Raw genomic sequence first — 18,479 nt, 5'->3', positions numbered from 1 at the left:
TTTCGAAGATTTCCCTCACAAGAAAAACACAGTTTAAAAAAACATTCCCATCACAGACGTGACATCTATATAGCATATATATATATATATATATATATATATATATATATATATATATATATATATATATATATATATATATATATATATATAAACCCTCTCGGATGCGAATGGAATGTTGTTTGAAAATTTCAAAACAATCGGTGGAGAACTTTCGGAGATTAGCGATTTTGAACAAACGAACATTTATATTTTTATTTATATAGATTTATAAAAATAATTATAAATAATAATTTATATAAACATTCAGTGCACGAGAGGAAATATTTATACATTATACTGTAAGTTGACCCTTTTTAAGATATGCAAAAAAGTAAAATATGTGATTTACTAATTACAAAAGCTGAGTTTTGCAAAGATCATATCTGATCATAGCTGATCTTATCTTTGGCCACAATGATATATATATATACTAGAATTCTAAAATCATCACTTTTATGAGATATCTTCCATGTACAAAAGAAAATATATACAAATTTTAACCAGAAAATGTACACATACCTGTAGCTCCTCCTTGCTGCAGGCATCAGGCATGCAGGTAGCATACTTGAAACCACTTCCATTTAGCTGCCAATTGAAGTCAAGCACAAAAGGCACCATATATAGATTTTGTCCTATCCAGTTGTTGTGGTCTTTCGTGTCTAATTTAACCGAAACTGCCTCTTTACTAAAATAAAATATATTTAAAATAAATATTCCCGTGTTCTAATATATATTAATATACGTAGCACAAGCTCATATACACCTGAATGACGGTACACAATAAATGCAAGCTACCTCCGTGTAACGACTCGAGAAAAAGACCTGGGAGTGGATATAATATCATACCTAACTCCGGAGGCACATATTAGTAGGATAACAGCATATTCTTCATTGGCAGGAGCATACTCTAAAATTACAGAAGTCAGAACATTTTCATGAACCTAAATAAGAAGGCATTTAAATCACTGTACACTGCCTTCGTGAGACCAGTCTTAGAATATGACCATTCCATCGTGGAGTCCTCGTATTACAAAAAGACATAAGAAATCTAGAAAAAGTTCAGAGATTTGCAACGTGTTTTTTGTTACACAGTCTTCCCAGTTTGGTACCTTCTTTTGATAATTACTTGCAACGAGGCTCGTTCCGGAATAGCGGGGGATGTGGATGAAGAAGTACTGAAAGAACTAGATATGTTAAAAAAGCTAATTACATATAAACGAATTTCTCCAGTTAAAACCGAAGAAGTCTCCCGGCAGGGCTTGCCCTAATGAAATATTCTGCATAGTTTTAAAGGAATCCATGGAGGAACTCATTGGGCATCAGTCAAGTATATTTAATTAATCATATAATACTGGCTGTCCCTATTTCAGTAGTAAATCATGTAAACAAAATATAATTTAATATGTGTAATATTACTATTACTCTTAACCAGATAATATGTATTGAACAGCAATATATTCAGTCAACCCCATGCGTCTTACCTCAGTGATATTAAGCAATATTTTCCATGAATGCTCTTATCAGGCGACTTGGCAGAGACGCATTCATCGAACACTCCGACGGTAGCCCTAGTGCCGTACAGGATGCCGTCAACAGACTTGCCCCACGAATCCATCACTACACACCAATTCAAGAGAGTGGTAAGACATACGAATTAGGGAATACCGGAGTAGGCGAATTGGTACATATGAGGCACATCCCGTTGAAATTCCCTCCGTCTCACCCTGCTTCATGTTCTTATCCAGTCTCTTCTTGAATATGTTGAAACTTATGTCGCAATAATTCTAGCTGATATCGTATTCCACCTATCCACAACCCTGTTCCCAAATCAGAAATTCCATATATGCTTGATTAAACGAAATTGTATCAGCGTTTACTCATTGTTGCAGGTTCCCAGTGCTTGTGACAGCAATATCTCCTAAAATATTGTATATGAATAAGAGGTGACATAAATAGAGAACATCCCACTTAGAGTGTATTTAAATGAGTACAAGGAGAATAGTATCTTAAAAGTGTTCTAAGAGGGGCTTACAAATAACCTAAGAGGGGTTATCAAAAAAGATGTTCTCACGTGACCTTAAGAACGTTATCACATAAATGTTTTAACGAGGGGTTTAACAAAATGGTTTGCCTTCTTCTCTTAAGGGGTGCTTAGAAAGAAAGTTTGCCGCAGAGTGTGCTCACTTTTGAGAGCCCATGTCTCGTTGAGTTCCAGAGAGTGTCTCATGGCCGTAATGGACTGGCTGCACGAGCTCGTCTCGTCCAGGCCACTCGGCATGTACAGTGGCCACCATGTGGACTTCTTGACAGACAGCCACTCTCTTGCTGTTGGATAAAGGGTCAGTAATTTTAATAAATGACATAGAATAAATAATGACATTAAAAAAATTTCAATAAAAATCGTGTTTTATCTACATTAATAAGACCAAAACCATGCAGTACCTCAAGAGAAACACTCTGGAACTTACATTTTAATGTCTTATACAGTCAAAATCACCCATAATGTCGCTATACAAAAAGTCTGTAATGCATTACCAACTACATCGAAGCCTGCCATAACTGAGAAAAAAACAAGAAACTGATCTTTTGACAATTAACAGAAATGCTTTTTTTGCTGTGGCTCAGAGCATAACTTATAAATTGACCCTCTCAATCTAAATGCATAAACGAGATAATATTACTGGTTTATCAAGGTGTTATTATCGGACCATTACGACGCTTCAGTACAACCCCCCCCCCCACCCCGCCCCTTCGTTAAAATCCTCACAAATGAAGTAATCAAATTATATTTTTGATACAGTATTTCAAACATTTTGCTCAGTTTCAGTCATGGCGATGTCCAGTGTTGATGAAGCTCATAGCAACCGATAGGTTATCTGTGCGTAGTAATTTTTCCGTGAAGAAAGTTCAAATATGCTCATAGATTTGTTATAAAATGGGCTTGAATCACCCATTCGTTTTTAATTTTTACTGACCATGAACACATATAAAGTCGTGACCCATTATCGAGTTCAATGGCTACACTTTATATACAAAACCATTATAAAGTAAGGAATACGTAAACACCGGCTCGTATAATAGGACTGCAGATCTGAGAAACAAACTACCAAGTAACATATCTGGAAATGTTCAAGTATCGACTGCAAATTGTATGTATGATATGGATAGATATAAACAAATATCTCGTATGGGTCATGCGTTCTGAACATTTATTTATCATTTCCTCTTGCAAAATATAGGACAGCCATTGAGCTAATTAGAACAGCAAAAAGAGTCCCTGTTATATATGGCAATTTGCTTGGAGAAGATGACAGTAAATGACTAACCAGAGGAATTGATATCAGTTGCTTTCTGATTTTTTTTATTTTGTCTTTTTCAAAGCTAATGACCCATCAATTAGCTCTTGCATGAATGCGTGAAAATTGCTTGAATTGATAATCACAAACGACATTCTATCACATCTTGAAAAGCCCGGATTAATAAAGGTTTCGAATCAAGGAATTACTACGAGCTGCTTGTGTGTATAAAATTGACTTTCATTTATTTCCAGCACAGTTGAAGTACTCGTTAGAGGAAAAGATTGTGACATTATGTACTTTAACTTTAGCAAAGTCTTTGATGCTGTTGTGGTAAAACTCCCTGGGATTCGTTAAGATATTACCACAATTGTGTGTGACCATAAATTAAAAAATTAAAAACTGTTATTAGCATGCACTACAAGAATATTAAAAAGCCTTAGCTGGCACTGTAGTCCAGCCAAGTATTTCCCTGTTTTCTGGGAGAAAATAGTGAACTGTAGGATCAGGTAATATTATTTCTTGATGAGTAATATTTCTCAACACTAAGTTAATGATTGAAGAAACTGCATGTACCTATTGGTATTTCTCCACGTTAGTACAGATAATTGATTAAATGCAATAGTAATACTTACTGCTAATGGACTGGTTCATAAAGTCTACTTGATTTTGTTGAACATCTCTAGCGTAGCTCATTAATAGTTATTGTATATAACTATGATTAACTGATGTAACTGTAACAGTGATAGTTACTAGATATTTCATTACCATCATCAGCCTGATGTTGGTGAGGATGAATTAGTTATCTGGTACATATTATTACTTGAATGATAGGTGTGCTAGTGATTAATTGGTTATTTATATATGATTTATTTATAGTAAGATTGATATTATTTATATGAATATATATGGATATGAATAATAGATTACTATGACGAGTTATTGTCACTTACTATTTTACTGGGGCTTTTCCCACGTCTTAACGGCTAACATTTTATGGAAAGATGAAGGTTTAGAATCATGCAAATTAGTCAATTAAACATCCTATAAACACTTAATAATTTAACCAATTGAATACCAGGGCCTGCTTGACCGTTGCCAGACTTAATATCTCTCTTGATGAGATAAGGCATGATATTTTGAAGTGTAGAAGATAATTCTGCTTTGCAGGGATTGTAGACAACTCAATTAAATTAGTTCTGGTACACGGTCATGGCATGGCGTGTTTGTTCACACTGTCCGTCGCAAAGTGATTAGGAACGAGAGTACCTCTTAGATATTTATACACTCTAATTCAAGTTCTTCATTTAGACATATGAATATTATACACTAATTTCGATAGTTTGTAGTGGTTAAAGCTGATTTCACAGTTTATAACACAAATAATAGACCACACATTAAGAGGTCTTCACTGTGAGCGAGTATGTGACAGACTCATTGAGGCATGGGCCTCCGTGCCTCTTCCCTCCAGCTGAATGGGGGCATGTACTGGATCATGTATTTTAGGGTTAATATTACAGCTGTAAATGGTTAGTTTGAAATCAAATTAGATTGTAGGATTAAGATAATAGTGATTTAAGGATGATTGAGCATGCTATTTATATGATTAAATTCTAAGTTAAGAATCAAGAATTACGCCATGTTAAGTCATATTCTGTTGACCCAGAGGTTTGTTTTGGTGTGGTGGCCACCCTGGAAGCCTCTGTATCTAAATATAAACCTACAGAGCTTACGTAACCTTAGTGGTGGAGAGAACAGATGTATGATGTAGGCTGTATAATGCAGCAAATAGCCACGAAAATATACCAATTAATTTATTAATATATTATCACTCTCTCCATATCTTCAGTTAGATAATATTAGGAAAGATTATAGCATTGTTATCTCAAATGAAACAGAGTAAGCATGAATGGGTTGAAGTCCGAGTGGTAAAGTAAGCGGTGCATCAAGGCTCTGTCCGGGGAACTCTTTACTATATATATAAACAATACACATACAGGATTAAACGCTATTAGATGACTCAAATTATTTTATTTTGAAAGATGTGGTGAAAATTGGCAGATGCTGACAAATGTAGGTTCTATACCTAGAAAACGAAAATAGATATCCGCTCTTCGATGTTTAAATAACCAAATACGAATACGAAAAATATCTGGGTCTTCATGTTAACGTTAGATCTTAAGCCAACAAATCTGAGAAAGCTCAAAAATGGTTAAAGGGCAAAAAAAAATAAAAAATTACTTTGCCTCTTCTTTATTTACCTTACCTTTACCTTTACTTTAAGCCACATTTACATTATGCAGGTCAATATTGTGCACCGTACTATACATTGAATGTAATTTATATCTCTAAAAAGCCTGCAATGAAGGATAAAAATGTTAATCCCAAACACTGTGAAACTTAAATATGAAAAATATATTAAAAACCTTAATCTACATTCTCTTGAGGGACATAAGTCTACAAATGAATGAAGGGCTTGGCGAAGGTGATATTGGAAATGGTTAAGAAAAAGTTATGTAAATTTATCAACCACCTTACCAGGTAACACAATTAACGTGAGATCGTTGCATTGTTTCAAGCGTAGGTTAGACAATATATGTGAGAGTTAGGAATAGCCTTTAATGTGCCAAAATGCTTTCTATAATTTCCTTTATTCTTATGCTTGATATTAGTTATGGAAATTATTAGAATGAATCTTGAAACACATAATTTGTCTATTTGCCTAGCCCACACTGACTCACTTGTGTCACCGCCTGATCTGTATCTTATCCCCCTCATAACGTCCTATTACACGAAAATAGCACCCAGTTTTTTTCTTTCAAGTCTGCATTTTCAGTGTTGCTTCACTCCTTGTAGTTTTAAATTTGTACTAGTCATTCTAGTTTAGCAATTGATGTTAACACATTACTCACCATATGCAGGCGATGAGTCACACTCACGTGCCTGAAGATTAGGATGATCAAACTACACACCAGAAAAGTAAGAAACGTCGACGTTTCATTCTGTCCCGGACCATTATCATAACACGACTTGATAAAGGTCCAGGACAGACCAAAACGTCATCATTACTTCATTTTCTGATGTGTTGTTTGCTCATCATTGTTCACCAGTTGTACTTTTCAAGTTATGCCCAAAACGGTTTGCGAACTGCTTCATTAAATATGTTTTTATGTAACAAATATTCTACCATTGTACCGTGTTCTAACGTATATTTTGTAAATAAAAATTATTATTATTATTATTATTATTATTATTATTATTATTATTATTATTATTATTATTATTATTATTATTATTATTATATAGAAAATCCGTAAGAGCCGTGATGAGGATTCGAGCCTATGCAGTGGGTATTCCCAAGCACATACCCCCCCCCCTTCCCGACAACCAGGCCACAACATGGTCAAAAGTATTGCAACCTTCTGTTCTACCGAACATACGAGGGTTTCCCGAGATTTCTGAGTGCATGGGAACACCCAGCACATAGGTTCGAATCCTCATCACAGCTCCTATGGATTTTTGCATTGGTACATCACATTAGTGTGATTACTTTTTGTCTATTATTAATATTATTATTATTATTAGTATCATTATTATTATTATTATTATTATTATTATTATTATAATAATTAAAAATAATAAAAAATTATTATTATTACTGAACTTTTCATCTCATTTATCTTCAACTACAGCTATATTTCTCATTGTTTATATGTTTGGATTTTAGTGTTCAGATTTGTGACAACATACCTTTTGTGTGATTTAATGTATTGATTATAAGAAATATCTGCCATTATCGCTTAAAAATTTAAAACCCGAATTATTTAAGGCTCAAGCTGAGCCCACATTAATATTAAGGTCCGTAATATATATATTACAGTTGTAAAGTGGGACGAAATGTGAGAACAGTATAAAAGTTCGTCTCAAGTCCTGGGCCAGTCCTTGAGCGTATCTGTATCTTGGGACGAGATCATGGGGCTGATAACATGCCGGCGGACACACCACTTAAGGGCGATGTGCAGTCTGAGGTTTAATCAGCGAGTTGTATTACAACACGCAGACCATAATAGTATTGTTCATCCTTCTCTGGGAGTCATACTCACCCACAGTCAGCATAAAGGATTACCAAAGAATATTTATTTAACGTTAAGATATATAAACTTATGCAATGAAGTTGATACCAATATGTATATATAATTTAATGTATTATTTTTGTAATGTAATTAATGTAATCCTTTCTCTAGAGATGGGTTGGTCAGGTTCTTTGGTGCTGGCCTGTATCCACTCTCTCTTCCATATATATATATATATATATATATATATATATATATATATATATATATATATATATATATATATATAAGCTTTTATATATATATATATATATATATATATATATATATATATATAAATATATATATATATATATATATATATATATATATATATATATATATATATATATTATTATTTTTTTTTTATTAAATTTGTGAGGGTACCACCATTATATATATATATATATATATATATATATATATATATATATATATATATATATATATATATATATATATATATAATGGTAAATATTTGTTTTCAACATTGCTTATCTCCGAAAGTTTTTCACCGATTGCTTAGAAATTTTGACGCAATCATCCATTTGAATACGAGCGTGTATTTATATACCTACTATATAGATGTCACATCTGTGACAGGTAAAAACATGTTTTTTTGAAACACTGTGTTTTTCATGTGAGGGAAATCTCCAAAACCTCTTCACTGATTTCTATGAAATTTTGACGCAACGTTGCATTCGAATACGCGCGGCTTTTTATGTACCTACTATATACGTGCCACACCTGTGACAGGTCAAACCATGTTATTTTTAAAAACAGTGCCATCTGTGTGACGTAAAAGCAACATAAGCTTTTATAACGTTTTATCAGATCTAAATATTTTACGATTCAATTTCAATGCTTCCAATTGCATTGGTAATTAAATTGGATTTTCTGTAGATTTTTATTTTTTTTCATTTTGATTTAACTGTTTCGTGTGACATTGCATTGAAATTGAGCTGTGTCATTTACCATACCATTCAATTTGTGAGTATAGTTTATTTTGTTATTTTTTTCATTGTTTTTCATTTCGTTTTTTTAACTGTTCTTCCTTTTTTTATCAGTGACGGGATCGTTAGATCATTTGGGAATGCATCAGACAGGGCAGTGGGGAATGGCGGGGAGGACGAGGGGACGGGGGAGGGAGGATGGTGGAGAGGAAGAGGGAACGGGGAAGTGGGGGATGGTGTGGAGGACGAGGGGAGTGGGGAATGGTCGGAAGAATGAGGGGACGGGGGAGTGGGGGAAAGTGGGGAGGACAAGGGGACGGAGAGGAGGGAATGGTGGGGAGGACGAGGGGACGGGGAAGTAGGGGATGGTTGGGAAGACAAGGGGATGGGGGGTGGGGAACCAAGGGGGCAGGGAGGGGGAATGATGGGGGTGGACAAGGAGAAGGGGGGAGGGGGAATGGTTGGAAGGATGAGGGGACGGGGAAAGGGGGGGGGGAATGGTAGGTAGAACAGGGGGAAGGACGAGGGTTGCTGAGGCACAGCAACGCATGGCTCAGCCTGTCCTGTCTACGACAAAATTAAAAATCCTTAACCATCTCTCTCTACTTCTGCCTTCTCTTTCCTATCACGCCTACTGTAATAATTTTATTACTAATAATAATTATTATAATATTATCATTAAATTCGGAAGCATAGAACAGCAAAATACCTGATTTAATATGCCAGTCCTGTGCGTGAAGACATGAGCAGCTCCTCGCGCTCAGCACAACAATCACCGCTAACCAGGCCGTACTATCCACGAGCACCATACTACACATCTGACTTCCACGCAATCCTGCCCTGCAATGACGAAATAATCTTTGGCACAGTGTTTTTATCTACGACTGAGTCAGACAACCTGCTACTACTGTCTCCTGTCTACACAGATATGTTACGTGTCTAGTTATTATATCTGAGATATCACTCCCCGGGTCAATGTCTACTCTTTGCTCGCTTCATAGCACTTTCTGTGTGGGATTTGAAACTTGTGTGTCGACTAGATTGGCGTTGTAGAGAGAGAGAGAGAGAGAGAGAGAGAGAGAGAGAGAGAGAGAGAGAGAGAGAGAGAGAGAGAGAGAGAGAGAGAGAGAGAGAGAGAGAGAGAGAGAGAGAGAGACAGAGAGAGAGAGAGAGAGAGAGAGAGAGAGAGAGAGAGAGAGAGAGACAGAGAGAGAGAGAGAGAGAGAGAGAGAGAGAGAGAGAGAGAGAGAGAGAGAGAGAGAGAGAGAGAGAGAGAGAGAGAGAGAGAGAGAGAGAGACAGAGACAGAGAGAGAGAGAGAGAGAGAGAGAGAGAGAGAGAGAGAGAGAGAGAGAGAGAGAGACAGAGAGAGAGAGACAGAGAGAGAGAGAGAGAGAGAGAGAGAGAGACAGAGAGAGAGACAGAGAGAGAGAGAGACAGAGAGAGAGAGAGAGAGAGAGAGAGAGAGAGAGAGAGAGAGAGAGAGAGAGAGAGAGACAGAGAGAGAGAGACAGAGAGAGAGAGAGAGAGAGAGAGAGAGAGAGAGAGAGAGAGAGAGAGAGAGAGAGAGAGAGAGAGAGACAGAGAGAGAGAGAGAGAGAGAGAGAGAGAGAGAGAGAGAGAGAGAGAGAGACAGAGAGAGAGAGACAGAGAGAGAGAGAGAGAGAGAGAGAGACAGAGAGAGAGAGAGAGAGAGAGAGAGAGAGAGAGAGAGAGAGAGAGAGAGAGAGAGAGAGAGAGAGAGAGAGAGAGAGAGAGAGAGAGAGAGAGAGAGAGAGAGAGAGAGAGAGAGAGAGAGAGAGAGAGAGAGAGAGAGAGAGAGAGAGAGAGAGAGAGAGAGAGAGAGAGAGAGAGAGAGAGAGAGAGAGAGAGAGAGAGAGAGAGACTTTAAAGAAAAGAGAGAGACAATATTGAGCAGATATATTATATAATAGAAAGATATATTACAGAGAAAAGACAGGCAATATAAAGCAGAGACAGACAATATAGAGCAGACATACAATATAAAACAGACAAATATTATAGAGTAGAGATGGACACTATAGAATAGAGATGGACATTATTGAGCAGAGACAAACGTTATAGAGCAGAGACAGACGTTATAGAGCAGAGACCTGTTATAGAGCATACAGACAAAACAAAGCAGCGACAGACATTACGGATCAGAGACAGACATTACAGAGCGAAGACACATTATAGAGTAGAGTCACAGAGAGAAAAACTGTTTTTGACCATCCACAAGATAGAGGAAAGAGACTTGAGAGGCACAGTCGACAAGAACGTAATGCTTACCACCACTAAACAAAAAATGTAGCATACCATATACTACAAGAGTAAGAAGACCACCAACTTCCCCATAAAAATCTCCCAATGCCAAACAAAATGACTTACAAAAAACGAATGTCGTCTGTACCATTACGTGGGGACTGTCAGCTCCATCGATATTAGTATATAGTTAAGGCGCCTGGCAATATACATATGGTAATGCTCAATCGAGGATTACATTTCTCCACACAGCCAGACCATAACCAGAGATAGATTGACCAAGAACATCGAAATAATCAACAGATACAACAATAGGAAATTGGATATAGCCGAGGCACTACATACCAAACATTCATCCAATCATGAACCGCCAGGTTATGCTTGAGAATGTCCTGGTTTCTTTTTTAGACAGGAGCACTGGATACTCCAGAATGGCACTGATTTTATCTTGCCGAGGTAACACTTTTTCTTGGCCCACTTCATAACTGAGATACGTCACTGTGCGTTGGCCAAAATGACACTTTTTTGCATTTAAAGTTAGATTTGCACTTTTCAAAACTGTGAATAACTGGTGTAACCTAGCTATGTGCTCAGCCCAATCTCAATCAAAAAGCACAATGTCACATAATACGCCCGACAATTTGGCACTTTTGCGAGCAGAGAGTTCATTAGCCTCTGGAACGTTGCAAGGGCATTACGCAATCCGAACGATAACACTTGATACTCGAAGACTCCATCGGTGGTTACGAACGCAGTTAGTTACTTGGCACGTTCAGTAAGTGGGATCTGATAGTATCCCCATCGAGAGATCGAATTTCGAAACGTAGGTGGCGTTTCCGATCTCGTCGATGCAGTCTTCTAGGAGGGGCAGCGGGTAGGCATCCACGATGGTGACCTTGTTGAGCTGCTGATAGTCAGTGCATAATCGCCAGGAGCCGTCTGGTTTGGGGACCAAAATGCAGGGCGAGCACCAAGAGCCCTGGCTCGGCCGGATGAGGCCGTGCTGGAGCAGGAAGTCTACTTCTTGTCGCATGATGGCCTTCTTTCCGGATTCATCCGATAGGGTTGAAGACGAATGGGGGTGTAGTACATCAACTTGACATCATGGCATCAGTCTGGGACGGGACCTCCCCAAACAGACTGGAGAAGTCGTCAAGTAGCGACTGCACCTCTTCACGTTGGGCCATCTGAACATGGGACAGTCCCTCCTCCACAGCATTCACAGAACTAAAATTATTGAGAATGAGATTAGTTGGGTCCCCAGAACAATTATCCCCTCCCTCACTGGAAAAGGAAACATTGGTTAGAGCGACGGCCCTGAGGCCCTGGAACTTCTTCAGACGGTTCAAGTATACAAGCATCAACTGGTTACGCTTGTCAGAGTGCCTTACTTTGTACGTGAGGTCCCCAACCTTTTCTGTCACAATATAGGGGACTTCGTACGTGAGACATATTGTTCCCTAGTCGAGGCTTTAATACCAGGACAGGGTCACCAGGCTGAAATACCCGCAACTTAGCCTTAGCATTGCGTCGTTCTCTCTTACTCTCTTGGGTCTTCCCAAGATACTTGAGTGCGGTCGCCTTGCAGTTACTGAGTCTCTGGTGGTGTTGCGCAAAGAAAGCCGAACCTTCGGTCAACGATACGTTACCTAACAGATTCTCCTGTAACATTTGCAAGGGTCCACGGACCTTATGGCCAAAGACTAACTCAAAAGGAGAAAAACCCAGTGAACTTTGTAACCCCCTCTCTAGCAGCAAACAAAACATAAGGCAGGTTCTTATCCCAAAATCTATGTGAATTCTCACACGATGTCTTCAACATCTGCTTTAACGTCTGATGGAACCGCTCAATTACCCCCTGACTCTGTGGATGGTATGGGCTAGAAACCTTATGTGTTATTCCATGGTCCTTACAGAATTGTTAAAAAATATCAGACTTAAAATTAGTACCATTATCGGTTTGCACGACCCGAGCCAGCCTGAAAGTAGAAAAAAATTGCAAAATACGAGCAACAACAGTCCTTGCTCAGATGTTCCTTACAGCAAAAGCCTCAGGGTAACGGGTCGTGATACACATCATCGTGATTAGGTAAATATTACCAGACTTAGTTTCAGGTAATGGACCAACACAGTCCTTTACCACATGAGAAAATGGTTCCTCCGGCATGACAATAGGCCTCAGAGGAGCTTTAAGTGGTGTCTGGTTTGGTTTCCCAACAAGTTGACAAGGGATTCAAGAGTTACAAAATTCTGCTACATCGCTTTTCAGCTTGGGCCAGTAGAAATATTTAAAGATTTTATGATAGGTGATATTAATACCTTGATATTCCCCCATAGGGTCATCATGAGCAGCTGCCAAAACTTTCTCTCTATAGCAGGTAGGTAACATAACCTGATGTACTACCTCCCACTCATTTGACAAGGGAGAACTCTGTGGTCTCCATTTTTTCATAAAAATCTGATCCTTGAAATAGTATCACGTTGCTGCATCTACAATGTCCTCCTTAGAGAGAACTACATCGTGACATTCTGCAAGAATGGGATCAGCCTTCTGCAGTTCACTCAAGGAGGCATCCATGCCTGGGTCAGATGCCATTGGCCGAGTCTCAACAGGGTTCTCCTCCACCTCCTCACTACTCTCGGTAGGAGGTTATTGTAGGCTCTCCACAGTGGCCTCGGCCTCGTCATCGATTCGGGCCATGAACGTGTCCGCGAGGTCCACTTGACTTTCACCACTGGGAAAGTTGCTCGTGTCCTCGGGATTTACCACCTTGGCAACCACGGGGCTGCCCTTACATTTAAGCCCCATAGACCCATGTTTAGCACTCCAATAAACAACATGAAGGTGGAAGATCCAGACAATTTCTTTATGCGGGATATTCAAACCCCTATAAATATAACTGATATAAACACGAGTGCACTAAATTTTGAAAAAGAAATTGAAAACATGCCCATGCACTCGGCCCCAGGTCCAGACTCATGGAATTCAATATTTATAAAGAAATGCAAAGTGCCGGTAGCACAGGCACTCAGTATAGTGTGGAGGAAGAGCTTGGACACGGGGGAGATACCAGATGCACTTAAAGTAGCAGACATAGCCCCTCTACACAAGGGAGGGAGCAAAGCATTGGCAAAAAATTATAGACCAGTTGCACTAACATCGCACATCATAAAAATATTTGAGAGAGTGATTAGGAGTCAGGTCACCAATTTCATGGAGACCAATGACCTTCACAACTCAGGCCATCATGGATTTCGAGCGGGAAGATCGTGCCTCTCACAGTTACTTGAGCACTATGACAAAGTCACTGAGGCATTAGAAGAAAAACAGAATGCTGATGTGATATACACGGACTTCGCAAAGGCTTTCGATAAATGTGACCATGGCGTGATAGTACACAAAATGAAGTCAATGGGAATAACCAGTAAAGTAGGACGCTGGATACTCAGTTTTCTGTCAAACAGGACTCAGCGAGTAACTGTCAACCATATAAAATCTAGTCCAAGTGCAGTGAAAAGCTCTGTACCTCAGGGTACAGTCCTTGCACCGCTGCTTTTCCTTATTCTCTTATCAGATATAGACAAAAATACAAGTCACAGCTTCGTATCATCCTTTGCAGATGACACAAAAATCAGTATGAAAATTACCTCGGCTGAGGACATTGAAAAACTTCAAGCTGATATTAATAAAGTTTTCGACTGGGCATCAGAAAATAACATGATGTTTAACAGTGATAAATTCCAGGTACTCAGGTACGGTAAAAATGAGGACCTTAAACATAATACAGAGTACAAAACACAATCAAATGTACCCATAGTAGGAAAACAGCATGTAAAGGATTTGGGAATAATAATGTCTGACGACCTAACGTTTAAGGAGCATAACCAAGCAAATATTGCGACAGCCAGAAAAATGATAGGATGGATTACGAGAACTTTCAAATCCAGGGATCCCATCACAATGGTTGTACTCTTCAAGTCACTTGTGTTGTCCCGTCTTGAGTACTGCTCAGTACTCACTTCCCCCTTCAGAGCAGGAGAGATTGTCGAAATAGAGGGAATACAGAGAACATATACGGCACGCATAGACGCAATAAAGCACCTAAATTATTGGGATCGTCTCAAAGACCTCCAAATGTACTCACTAGAAAGAAGACGAGAGAGATATCAAATAATATACACCTGGAAGATACTGGAGGGCCAAGTACCAAATCTACACAGTAAAATAACAACGTACTGGAGTGAACGACATGGAAGAAAATGTAGAATAGAACCAGTGAAGAGCAGAGGTGCCATAGGCACAATCAGAGAACACTGTATAAACATCAGAGGTCCGCGGTTGTTCAACGTCCTACCAGCAAGCATAAGAAATATTGCCGGAACAACCGTGGACATTTTCAAGAGGAAACTAGATTTATTCCTCCAAGGAGTGCCAGACCAACTGGGCTGTGGTGGGTATGTGGGCCTGCGGGCCGCTCCAAGCAACAGCCTGGTGGACCAAACTCTCACAAGTTGAGCCTGGCCCCGGGCCGGGCTTGGGGAGTAGAAGAACTCCCAGAACCCCATCAACCAGGTATCAACCAGACCTGGTCACCGCGCACGCAGGGTACACAACATTATTTTCTGCAACGGGTAGATCCAGGGAAACCTTAGGGGTAGGCAACATAATATGCAGTCTGGAGTCCCCCTACCTTATCCCCTGCTAAATCATTACCCAATATTACATCAACATTAGGGAAAGGTAGGTAAGAAGTGACTCCGACTGTATAAACACCCTTGTGGAAATCAGATTCCAGGGGTTACCTTACAGAGGGGTACTGCTCGAGTATCACTAGTGACACCCTCGACCAGTACTACCTCTCCAGTGTCGAGTGTTGGCAGCTTGCAACACACTCTCCAAAATTAAAGTTTGGATGGCACCGGTGTCTCAGAAGATCACCACTTCCTTCCAGGAAGAACCCTCAGAAGACTAAAGCTTCCCTTTCGATAAGAATGAGTGTAAGCAGGTCCAACCACTGTGGGTTGGAGGTCTTACTCCCTAACCCTTCAGAAGGCCTCATGCCTTGTGTCACAAGAAGAGCATTGGGTCTCTTTTCTGGGTACAGTTGCCAACAACGGCTAGTAGTGTGGTTTGAACGTTTACAGTGACCACAGTATCGTCGGGGAGAAGAGACATTACTAACAGAATTTCCCTTTGGTTCACCCTTAGGTGTCGTGGGGTTAGACAATTCAGCAGGGATAGCTTTGTCTGAAAAAGAAGGTGCACTAGTTACAGGGTTAGAATGGGCTGGTCTGGACTGGCTGTGGGTATAAGGTTTATTACTATGTGGGCTATAATTATTTTTATTGGGCCTTTTGCCCGCCAACTGATAGTTTCTGCCATCTTAGACAAATCCAAAATGTTTGTATCTACTTCCGTCCTTTCTCATAAGTACCGTGCTACCGGCTCTGGCATATTATCCATAAATCCCTTGATTAAGATTCGATTCCTGAGTGCCTCATTGGTTTCAGCTTTAGCCGAGCGAATCCATTTTTCGAATAATCTTATTTGATCACTAGCTGTACCCGGCCACGCGTTGCTGAGCCACAGCAACCTTCCCTGTCCCCCAGTCCTCCCCACCATTCTCCCCTCACCCGTCTCCTCGGCCTCCCAACCACTCCCCACTCCACTGTCCTCTCGTCCTCCCCACCATTCTGCACTCCACCATCCCCTCTTCCTTCCCATCATGCCTCAATCCCCTGTCCCTTTGTCCTCCCCACCATTCTCCATTCCCCCAACCCAAACTCCCCCATCCCCTCGTCCTTCCCCACCATTACCCACTCTCATGTCCCCTCGTCATCCCCACCACCTCTCACTTGTCATCCCCACCTTTCCCCACTCCCACGTCCAATGCCTTCCCAAATGGTCTGATGTTCCCATCAGAAAATTGGGAACATCAAGTGATCTGATGTTCCCATCACTGAAATATACGAAAAACAGTTAAAAAATTAAATGAAAACATGGAAAAATATAAAAATAAACTATACTCATGAAATGAACGGTCTGGTAAACAACACAGCTCAATTCCAATGCAATTCACACAAAATAATTAAATCAAAATGAAAGTAAATCAAAATCTATGAAAATTCAATTTATCAATGCAAACAGAAACATTGAAATGGAATTGTAGCATATCTTGTATAGCATATGTGTTGCTCTTCAAACACAGCTCAATTCCAACACAATGTCTGTTACGACCCTGGGTTCCTCAGTGGAAACCAGAGGTCAAAATTGAGCTATTAAACTTTCCTATAGTATAGTTGGACGCATCACGAGCTGAAATTGTTTGTATCTTCCCTGCCAGACGTAAGACTATTCTTGTTTCTCAAAGAGCATTTAAAGACTGAGCTTGGGGTTGATTATTAAATAATAACATAGGCACCAACTATGTTTACTAATACTTTCTAATCATTTGTGAAGTAACAATATGTTGCATAGGGGAAGATTTTTAATGTGCTTAGCTGCACGATCAATTAGGCTCCTCCCGGCACCACCACAATGCGGGAGGCCTGAGCTGGTCGCTGGGAGCGTTCTTCTTCTGGCTGGCGTTCATGGGGACGAGACCTACTCTGTGGCTGCACCCCTACTCTCCTCCCTTCTCCTCTTACTTATTTCCCTTACCTTAAGTTCCTGTACCATTAAGTTAAGTACTGTGTGTTTAAGTGTGCCTACTCTGGTAGTAACGATTGGTGAGACCTGGGGGTAGTATTTGCCAGTGTTTTGGGTACCCCTAAGTGTTGTGTTTTGGTATTAGGGTACCACGTGGTCTCACTACCCTAAGCTGCATCCAGCTTCAGTGCTTATCCAGTAGTACTTTGCCCTAGCTTGTTCTTAGTGTAAACCTTGTATCCTGCTTATGTGGACCAAGGCTTTTAACGTAAAATAGTGTGGTAAAGTAATTATTATTATTGTTATTGGTCTGAGTGTATATGGGGGGTTGTTAAGGGGTTAATAAATAAGTAAATTAGAACTGAGTATCCCTTCTTCCTGTGTGGGAGTGCATTGATCAACCCTTAGTCTGACATGGTCTAGTAGCAAGTTATTATTACTGTGGATAGTTTATTTTGGGGACCGGGCCTTTTAGCTCTCCCATATTTGATAACTCTGTCTTCTAACTACCCTTACCCCTTAACAGTACCAGTTTCCCCATAGCAAGCCCACCATTTTTCTTAACAAGTGGTTGGCCTGACCGGGAGGAACAGTAAATTGAAAAAATTTAATTTTTGAGTGCCAAAACTAAAAATTCTTGTTTTCCGCAGAACGGTTGTGTGTTAGCCTAGGGTCCAGCTCATCTAGCAAAGGATTCACTTTTACTGACTGGACACCTAGCTGGATCCCTTCATGATTAAGGTTAGTGTGGCCTTGTGATAGGGGCCGTGCAAATTTTTGTTTTTCCAATTTTTTTTTTTTTTTTTTCTTTGGCTAGGAGCTAAATTAATTAGTGATGGCATCTGAAATGCAGGAACTGGCAAAGAATCCTTCAGTGGGAGAGATAAAGAAACTTACCAAGTCTAATTTAGTATTGTTAGGCAAGGAATTTGGCCTCGAGTTAAATGACGCGGATAAAAAGTGGACTTTGGTGAATGAAATATTACAACATTGTATTGATCAAGAACTATTGGAAAGTGATACACCTTTATGCCAGCCTAGCCAAGTGGAAAGTGCAGCTCATAGGGACAGAGAGTTAGCTCTAGAGTTAGCAAGAATAAAATTAGAGGAGCAAAGACTCAAAACCGAGGAGGCTAAAATTAGAGCGAACGCCACTGGACCTC

The 18,479-nt window shown here is 39.6% G+C and overlaps 1 protein-coding gene across 1 annotated transcript in view; it reads right to left on the bottom strand.

The window, feature by feature from the left end:
- The window catches only part of LOC123765211 (nose resistant to fluoxetine protein 6), a 167,261-nt gene extending 157,961 nt beyond the window's left edge, over positions 1-9,300 (bottom strand). The window contains exons 1-4 of the mRNA XM_045753681.2: positions 9,113-9,300; positions 2,227-2,367; positions 1,524-1,659; positions 562-727 (exon numbers count right to left, since the gene is read on the bottom strand). Of these exons, the coding sequence (XP_045609637.1) occupies positions 562-727; positions 1,524-1,659; positions 2,227-2,367; positions 9,113-9,221 (552 nt within the window). The 5' untranslated portion in view covers positions 9,222-9,300. The remainder of the gene's footprint in view (positions 1-561; positions 728-1,523; positions 1,660-2,226; positions 2,368-9,112) is intronic.
- Between the last annotated feature and the right edge of the window lie 9,179 nt (positions 9,301-18,479).

The sequence above is a fragment of the Procambarus clarkii genome, chromosome 33 (assembly GCF_040958095.1).
Source record: "Procambarus clarkii isolate CNS0578487 chromosome 33, FALCON_Pclarkii_2.0, whole genome shotgun sequence".
NCBI lineage: Eukaryota > Metazoa > Arthropoda > Malacostraca > Decapoda > Cambaridae > Procambarus > Procambarus clarkii.
Note: the sequence above shows the minus strand (reverse complement) of the source record. Positions and strands in the feature narration are given on the sequence as shown.